We start from the raw sequence: 9,715 nt of genomic DNA, 5'->3' as shown, positions 1-9,715 counted from the left end.
ATCTTGGGGAAAAGGCAAATAAGAGAAGAAGCTAGGACTCTAGTGAGGGTCCCTCCCCGGAAGAAGCAACGGGTTGCTGCAACAAGGTCCTCTCCAACCGTATCCCAACACACCTGGAAGAAAGCCCCAGAAAAACCATTCGGACCTAGAGCCCCGTTAGGGGGAATCCAGTGAACCACCTCTCTAACTTCCTCCCACGATGGCTCCACCATTAAAGCAGTGTTGTCTTCTTCAGAAACCAAGGAGGGGATATTAAGAGTAAGGTCGCCTCCTTGGATGCCACCTTCATCGTTTAAGAGTTTCCTGAAGAAGTCAATAGCCTCCTGCTTGATCTCGTCTATATCAGATAACCGAACCCCGTCCTCCCTCTTAATTTTCAGGATAGAGGCTCTTCGAGTTCATCTTGTGGCTGACGCATGAAAAAATTTAGTGTTTCGGTCTCCTTCCTACAACCAGTGCGCCCTAAAATTCTGTTTCTAGAAAATCTCCTCACACAGTTCTAGCTGCTTCAGCCTGCTAGACGCCGCATGCAAGGATGCCAGTCGGGAAGGGTCATCCGAGTCCTGCGCATCCAATTCCGCTTTGCTCAAGTCATCAGCTGCCGACTTGAGGTTCTTAAAGATATTGCCAAACACATTTGTATTCCAGTAAATCAGGGCCCTATTGACATTTCTAAGTTTGCTAATAAGAGAATGGATCGGGTCACCATCAATGTTTAAGGCCCACGACCTGCTGACAAGTGTGTGTGTGTGTGTGTGTGTATAGATATATGGATAGAAAATTAAAATCCTTGGTTCTCTGTTTCCCGAGGATTGCACCTAACTTCTCCACATCCACATTTTAGTTTCTACCATCCAAACCCCCCCTTGGCAGGTCTAACTGTACACGTAGCTTGTATGTGTGACAAACTAAACTGTCTATTTTGCGCAGCTTACAGTAATATTTTTGACTGAAACTTTGTCTAGTAATAGCATGTATACTAACAATTCTGTATTGTCACTTCCTTCATATAGTTTAAGTGAAAGAACTATACTACTTAAGGAGAGATGCTCCAGTGCTCTAAGAGCACTGTAAGTTATAGTGCTCCTAGTTGCTTCGGGACACTAGACAGTGCATGACATTAGGCTCAGCGCACAATATTGAATACACTGCCATGCAAACTTACACCAATCAGCAGGCAATATGAACCATTGGATTAATGGCCTTTGATATGGGCGGTCAAGATAATTTACACAAAACTAGGTGATGTAGAGCGGGTTGCGGACACTTTCATGGCAAAGAGAAGGGCTGATCGGAGGCAGAAGTGATTAGGACCGTCAGAACCTTAAAACAGTCGTATCGCAAACCAGAATGAGTTTTTAGCCAACCAACCCTTCTATTTTGGATTGCCCACACCGGATTTGCGAGATTCCATCAGATTGATGGTCAAAAGCCCATTTTATTTTCATTTTTACTATAAATAGTAAGTTTTAGTTTGATTATACATTTTGATCCTTTGAGTTGTAGGAGTCGTGCTCAACATGAAAAGGGCTTAGAAAAATTAAGAGAATAATGTGGTTAGGTCAAATTGGACACTTACTATTTTTGGCCAAAAACCATGAAGTCTAGTAGGAATGGTAACCGTCTATAAATAGCATGTTTACTATTTATAGTAAGTCAGTCTGAGTCTAAAACTTTGTCCTAGATTTGAGCTCATTATTTAAAGGATTGTAATTTCATTTTTAATCATCAATTAATTTATTTCAAATTTATTAAAAAATTATTTCTATTTTTTATTCCGCGTGGGTTCAAAGAATCTTTACAAGGATTCCAGAGAGCTCAGTGGATTTTTATTTATTCCCTGAGGAAGATTGTGATCAACCTCATCACGTCCCTCCATCACTAGGTCATCAACAATTTGATCCATCTATTTGTTGGGGCATGTCCTGAGTTGCTTATGATTCTAAAGAATCTTTTTTAGGCAAATGTAACCATCCTTTCACTGGTTTAGAAAATGGATGGATGTGGAAATTATAAAGGCAAATGAAAAATGGATTGGATAAACGGATCATTAAGATTTTTGTAGGATAGCCTAGTAAATGCATTTTGGACTCAATGAACAGTTTAGATGGTTCAAATGGACTATCCAACTCCTAGTCAACCAATGCAACTAGGAGCACTATATAATGCACTGAGAGCAATAGAGCATTTCTCTCATTTAAAATAGAAACAAAAAATATTATAAATAAAAGAACACCCAAACAGACTCAAGTTGAACACAGTCACAATAAGAACTTGAAAGCTATAGAAATTCCGTTATTATATAAATTCCCCTGAGCCAAAAACTACTAATTCAATCTCTCATGTCCTCAGAAAAAGACCCAAATAAGAAGAAGAAGAAGAAGTAGGAGGTGTATGCTATTACATCACAATAGATTACCGATAAACAAGAGATTAGTTATTAAAGTAACATGACAAATGATGTTCCCACCGTTACACATGATATCGTGTACCAAACGCCTTCACCATCCATTTTTCGTGAGCCATGTGTGGTGCACATTCAAATTTCATTCCTGTAAAATTTCAAAAATTTGCAGGAAACGGACCTTCAGATGCCCATCGACAACAAATGAACAGAAGGACATGCTTGGTACACAATCTCGTGTATCAAAACTCCAACCACAAGTATATACATCACCCACTAGTGTTGGGTGTAGTAGTCCTACTCTCCCATGCTTTAGTCACAGTATCTGGCGACGGTGGCAGATTGTGCTTCAACAAGGCAGTTTCGTCCACCAGAATACCCACCTCCTCTGTCTTCTCCACCTTGTATTCTTCACTTTCTATTCCTCTCAGCTCCTCAAGAACCTCCTCCATAGATGGCCTCATTTCCTTCTCATCTTGCAAACACCTAAATGCCAACTGGGCTACTGATGTGATCATCCTCCTCACATCAAAATCAGAATCAAACCCAAGGGTGGAGTCCACCAGCTCATGCAGTGCATCCTTGTGGATCTTGCCAATCGCCATGGAGGCCAAATTGATCTCGTGACGATGCCTATTGATGTCCACAGCCGGCATGGATGATATGAGTTCGATCAAGACCACACCAAAGCTGTAAACGTCACTCTTGTCAGTGAGTTGGTAGCACTGGTGATAAACGGGGTCCATGTAGCCAGGGGTCCCTTGTGGAGCAGTGGACACATGCGTGACGTTGAAGGGGAACAAACGTGACTGGCCAAAATCTGCAACCTTTACATGGAAATTGTTATCAAGGAGAATGTTGTTGGTTTTGATGTCGCGGTGAATAATTTCAACCTTATGGAGGTAGGAAAGTGCATCAGCAGTTTCTATAGCAATGCTCATCCTGATGGGCCACGTGAGGGTGCCGGCTTGCAGACGGTTGCCATGGAGATGGTCTGCAACAGTACCATTGGGGATGAATTCATAGACGAGGAGTAGCTCACGATGATGGCACAAGCTGCACCCATATAGGGTGACAAGGTTCTGATGGCGCAGGCGAGAAAGATTGTCGATTTCATTCTTGAATTGTTCGATGCGCTTGTAGTTATTTTCGTATAGGCGCTTGACTGCAACAAAACGCCCGTCGCGGAGCTTGCCTGTATACAAAATGAATAATAAGTTCTTGTGCAAGCAAAATTATCCGTTTTGACATAGAAGACTTGAAAACCGTAAAGCCGAAATAATAATTCTGAAGTTTAACTGATCTACTGCTTGATCAAGTTTAGGTGAGGAATGGATCTGGTCAACTTGAAGACTTGGCAAGATTTTAAGTAAGAAAGAGAATTGATCCAAGAACTATGAGACAAACGTGAACAACCGATCGATTGATCTAGATTGCTCATTAGCTGCAACCCATATTTCATTGGCTGCCATACAATAATCATACCAATAGGACAACTTAACCGTCAGCTTTGACGGTTCGTCCCATGGCAACCCAGGAGTGGCTGGAGGAGGGGGGGTGTGCAGAGGAGACCAGGGCGACCTCCGTTTTGCCTTTTGTGCAGGATATGGTATTGCTTCTAACACTAGGGCTGAACTGCGGGCTGTTCATGATGGCCTGATCCTTTGTTTCCAGAACGGGCTGACGAACATCCTGGTTAAATCGGACTCCCTGCTGGTGGTGAATTTTTTGACGGGCTCTTCTCAACGAGGTTGGAGGTGAAGATATTGGATGACCAGAATTCAGACTCTTTCTAGGAATGGGCAGGTTATGTTCAGTCATGTGTGTAGAGAAGGAAATGGCCGGCGGATGGTATGGCTAATTTGGGTAGCACCAAGCCAGATTCGTCCCTGTTTTCCTCCCTTTCTGACCTTCCTCAGGTGGTTAGGGGTCTCCTTTTCCTTGAAGGAGCAGGGCTTGGGGCAATCCGGAAACGCAGTTTTAGGTAGCTCCTCCCTTCGGTGGTTTTTCAATTATAGTAGGGGAGCCTCTAGTGTTGGGTTCGGTGCCATCAGGGTGATGGTTCTTGTAAATCTTCTTTTACAATAGGTGGCCCGAGTCTGGTTTTTTTTTTTTTTAGGCTCTTGGGGTCACCCGAAGTACAGTCCTTGTAACCCCTCCTTTATGATATGAAATTCAGTCTACAGTTCTACAAAAAAAAAAAACCTTAACCGTCCGCTCAACAGCTTATAAAATAGAGGGTCAAGATTGTTCATGAAATGATTGTCTAGTTCACAATCTAAACTATATATTCCGCCGGCCCACACAGATTTCTCATGGTTTTGAAGGATGATTCTAACCATCCCTTCCATGGGCTTTGAAGATGAAAATTGAAAAGGAGGACCCTTTTTCAGTGCAATGGTCTTACCAGTGTGATTTTTTTACGATGGCCCTAACACAATACTCTTCCACTGTCTAACTTGGCCCTAATTAATTCGAACCATAGTTCCAAAACTTGGTGGCTAGGCTCGAAACTCGGATGTGTCAACTCAACTTGACCAGATCTTCAGCCAAGTTTCTTGGAAACTCGCTGACGAGGTAGACTCAGTTGAGTATTGACAAGTGTCAATGAGTCAGATCTCAGCTTTGGTCAACAGATTACATGGCAAAATATAAAAAATACCAATGTTTGAACCCACAACAGACCCAAACCTGCTACGACCACACCAGGGACTTCACTTTTATATATTTGATGCATCCAGAAAGTTTAATATTATACACCAAACAATATGATATATTTTTTAATTATTAAAATATCTGGTCAAGTCGAGTAGAATCTGGATTTTCTTCTTGTCATGGACAGAAAATTCATATTTTCCTGTGTCCTGATTGGTCCATGTCATCACTGAGGTTGTCAGAACTACATTAAATGCTTGTGTAGCCTAATTAGATTGGAATTTCCTATTGGTAGCAAGCAAGGATCCGGATTGGTCGAGTAAAGACCCGTTCAAGTCCTCAAGTCAACAGAGACCGGCCCAGTTGGACATCTAGTCAAGTCAGGCTTTTGGGTTTTTGAACTAAATTTTACCACTGGCATTTTACTTCTAACTATGTCATAACCATTAACTGGACGGTAAGATTGGTTCCTTAGTGTTGTTTATGAGAGATGGATGGTTTGAACACTCTCTCTCTCTCTCTCTCTCTCTCTCTCTCTCTCTCTCTCTCTCAGTGTGTGTTTTTTCTTTTCTGAGGATCATAACTCCAGTAGGCCATTGAACCATCCCCACCATGGCTTAGATGGATATTGAAAAGAAGGCTCCCTCTCAGATGGAAGGATCTGATGGGTGTAATTTTTGCAGTGAAACTTGATTCTTCCACCCTACATATTTAGGGGTGTTATGAAAATTCAAACATTCAAATTTCCGATCCAATTACAAGAGTCCCAAAAAGAAAAAAGAAAAAAACACTAGGTAGAAGCAACCATCTTATTCTCCCTTGCAATTTGGATCCCTCCGTATTTCACTTCGAGTTTCATTGCTATATGTAGACACATATAGGTAGATATAGATGAGATAGTTACAACATACATATAACTTTCAGGTTTAAACAATTTAAACCCAACTGACAATCCATTCGGAGACAGTTGTGATGATACATTAACAATCATTCCCATACTAGTTAGGCTTGCTAGATCATTGTTACAGAGACATGCTCCACCAACAATCTGACCCACAATTTTAATGGTCTCAAACTCAAAACCATGCTTTCTCATGTTTGAACCATAGCAGGCTCATGTAGGTTGCTCATGGTTCCGAAGAATCACTTAAATCAACCATTCTAATTAACCATCCTATCCATGCCTTTGAATGGAAATTGAAAGAAGCCCATCTAAGAGGGAGTCATTTAATCACTATTATTTTTATACGATAATAAGCCACGACGCTTGGCTGAACTCATGAAAAGTTGAATTAATCCCAAGCATCTCTACACACCAGAACACTTGACAAATTGAGACATTTTTTTCCAAAAGGTCCGTCACCACGTTAAAATTTCCTGGACCAGAAATTAAGTCGTTCAAACTCAAGGTTTTAAATGGGTGAACCGGCCAGGCAGTGCATCATTCACCACCAGTTTGGTCCTGTTTCACCTGTATTAGGCTGTTTCAGGCAGATGCATCCATATCGGTCCCAGACTATACTTTTAACCTTGCTTGCAAAGGCCTAATGAATGTCTACTTGACCTCGCGCACTAGATGGATGGTTCAGATCTTGCACATGTGACCCAATTTAGCACGTGTGCTCAGGTGCAGAGGCTTCCTTATACACACTGGTGGGAATGCTAAAGCTCTAATTACCCTTCAAATAACTAATAGAAAATCATTTTTGTCCATTTATATTGGTTAAGCAGAGTTTTCATATTTTGGTTGTACGGATTTCACAAAAAACGAGTCTAAATTCGACTGAGTCGATTCAGATCTGGCCTAGTTATTACCATGTCATCAACAATAATTATAATTAAAATAAATAAATAAATAAATAAGAGAGAGAGAGAGAGAGAGAGAGGGAGAGAGAGAGAGAGAGAGAGAGAGAGAGAGAGAGAGAGAGACACACACAATTGGATTGGATCATTAGGAAATGAGATAGACTTACCATGGTAAACAGTACCAAAGCCACCTTCTCCGAGTTCTTTAGATGGGTCGAAGTTGTTAGTAGCTTCTTCTAGTTCCTTGTACTCAAAGACTTGTGTTTGGATGCCCTTTTCAAGCTTTAACTTGGAGTATGGATCCGAAGAGATGGATTGAGAGAGGAGATTGGAAGAGATCGATGGGTGTCTCTTGTTACGGACCCAGATCCGTCGGAAAAGGAAGAAGATGACTAGGAATGCTAAAAAAAGGATGGCCCCTGCACTTGCACCTGAAATGAAGTATTTTTGGGATGTTTTCAAAACCTGCAGTTCTCTCTTCATGCCGCATGTGACAAGTATGTATATGGACCATGGTCTAGTGAGCCAGCTTATGGATGCTCCATAGACCAAAAATTGTAATGATTGGACCAACCTAGCCATATAGTTGTAATTTTTGCTAGCAGAATGTGGACCATCGTTTTGTTTTGAGCTTAGTGGACCACTGATCAAATGGACACTATGATACGATCCCTCGCTTTTGGGATATGGCCAAGTGATCCTCCGATCGGCAATCCTGCACACTTCACTTTTTACGACATGTGCTGGATACCAGCATTTCTCGTTCTGGAAAATCTAACTAGAAATTAAAAAGAAAAAAAAAAAAAAGGACTTAAAAAACCATTAGGACAGCGGTTTCCAAACATCATGGATTGCCACCTCAAAGAAACCATATCATGTTGTGGAGTGAGATGGAGCCCAAGATGTTTGCGAACTTCTTTGGGAGGAATTGGGTTGAAATATACTCTTGAGTTTGTTTTATTTTCTCTCGAAGGTTGGAAATGAAGGATTGTAATTAACTAGCCTCCGTAGGAGAAATAGAGAAGCAAAAAATGAAGGCAGGGTTTTAGAGCATGATACCTATAGCAATGATCTTCTTTTTCTTATCCTTACCACTCTTTCCACCTGTAAAATCATATTATACAGAAGATCAACAAAACATAAAATCATTTTAATGTGATAATATCACTAACACATTTTCTTACACTGACATGTACAGTTTCTTGCCAGTATAAGAAAAATGAATCAATCGACACGGATCTAACTATTAAAAGACCACCCATTTGCGCCGGAGTTATAAAAATGACATTCACTTATTGAAGCTCTGTTCTTCGACATATGTCAGCATGGCACACGTATGATATATATCATCCATCCAGCAGGTTGGCCCCGTTGTGTTGATGACCATGTACCAAAATTCAGGCTGGTCCACTCCTTTTGTGGGTCTCATTTGTTTCAGGGGAGAGCTGAGAGCAGAGAGGCCTAGTTTTAGGGCAGAGCTATTACACGTTGGGGCCATATAATGATTTCAATTAGCTGTTACACCACACGTGTGATGCACAGGCATGTGGTGAAGTTCACTATGTGGAGCTTCACATGCATGTTCTGTTGACGTATTAAATCTGTCAACAATATGGCTTGTCAATGCCATCGAGCACATCTCGATGATCAATCCTTTCAATTGAACCATCGGTTTGGACCCTAAGATCTAAACATAACGGAAAGTGGCATGGAGAAAGAGAAGCAATCCTACTATCTTCTGCTCCTTCAATCTGTAGCTGCAAAATAATGAAAATGACAAGCAGATTTGTTATTTTATTTTATATAATTACCATGGGGATTAGTTGGGTATGAACAAATGAAGTCCCTGGTAGAATTGTGTCGACTACAATAACCTCCTCTTCTTTCGAAACATTCAATGCATTCTTGGGTTCGAACCCATTGAAGATGGAAACCCAATGACAATACACTAAAGAAGTCCTTCGGCACATTTGGGTCGAGCTCATGTAGATGCAATGGAAAGTGAGTGACCAAACAATCACGCTGTTGAAGAGATGGTTGATAATGAAGTTGTAGATCCTCTGGCCAATAGTAGAGAATGCGGTCTTCACAATCTGTGTAATTATACACACCCATATAGGAATCATTGAAGAGAGGCTGATGATGGCGATTGCAATTGACAAAGATGTAGTTGGAAGTTTTAAGATAAAAGCGAAGGAAAGTAGACGAGGGCAAGGTGAAATTGTAAGAGGAATTGCATAAGTCGGACTGCGAGTGATTGTAGAATCCCTCGTCTTGAATTACAATCGTGCTTTCACGATACGAGATATCTTTGACGACGTACGACCTTCCCAAATCCTCAAATTGGATGGTTGGTTTTATGAAATTGTTGCAATTGATGGAGTATAACCCGCATTCAGGATTAGTGATATTTGAGAAGGGGAATCGGATATCAAATTGCTCCCTACAGTCGACCGGAGGACAGAGTGGGTTGGGTTCGCGTTCGGTACGCTTTTCTAGAGGTGAGGGAAGAGCAAGGTAGGAGAGAAGGAAGAGAGAGAGAGGAAGGAAGGAATGGAGAGCGAAAGAAACTGCCATATTACAATTCACTCCACAACACTGAGCTACTTCTCCTTTATTTAAGGAAAGAAAGAAAAAACAGACGGCTTTTCTTTAACAGAGTAATTAAATTTTCTTGTTTGACGCAGACCTTGACCTGATGGGTGACTTAGAAAACTTGCGGAACGGCTGAAACCATTTCACACCTAGTCTTCCACAACTTCTGTCCAAACGATGGGCCATAACAGCGTGGGTTACGCTTCGCATAATAGACCATTGATTTCCATTTACCAGAGCCACAGGCCTCACTTG

General features: G+C 41.3%; 1 protein-coding gene across 1 annotated transcript; it reads right to left on the bottom strand.

Moving 5' to 3' along the window:
• Positions 1–2,641: 2,641 nt before the first annotated feature.
• Positions 2,642–9,490, bottom strand: LOC131237600 (LEAF RUST 10 DISEASE-RESISTANCE LOCUS RECEPTOR-LIKE PROTEIN KINASE-like 1.1). Its single transcript, XM_058235462.1, has 4 exons — positions 8,677–9,490; positions 7,925–7,969; positions 7,033–7,296; positions 2,642–3,599 (listed from the first exon to the last, which is right to left on the bottom strand). Exons 1-4 carry the CDS (start codon positions 9,440–9,442, stop codon positions 2,674–2,676), a joined length of 2,001 nt encoding a protein of 666 aa, XP_058091445.1. The 5' UTR covers positions 9,443–9,490; the 3' UTR covers positions 2,642–2,673.
• Between the last annotated feature and the right edge of the window lie 225 nt (positions 9,491–9,715).

The sequence above is a fragment of the Magnolia sinica genome, chromosome 2 (genome assembly GCF_029962835.1).
Source record: "Magnolia sinica isolate HGM2019 chromosome 2, MsV1, whole genome shotgun sequence".
Classification (NCBI taxonomy): Eukaryota; Viridiplantae; Streptophyta; class Magnoliopsida; order Magnoliales; family Magnoliaceae; genus Magnolia; species Magnolia sinica.
This window is presented reverse-complemented; position numbering and strand designations above follow the sequence as displayed.

Coding starts and splice junctions, on each gene's coding strand:
- LOC131237600 (XM_058235462.1), bottom strand. CDS start 9,442: ATGGCAGTTTCTTTCGCTCTCCATTCCTTCCTTCCTCTCTCTCTCTTC. Junction 7,297..7,924: donor AAAGAAGATCATTGCTATAG/GTATCATGCTCT, acceptor ACTTCATTTCAG/GTGCAAGTGCAGGGGCCATC. Junction 3,600..7,032: donor CTTTGGTACTGTTTACCATG/GTAAGTCTATCT, acceptor TTTTGTATACAG/GCAAGCTCCGCGACGGGCGT.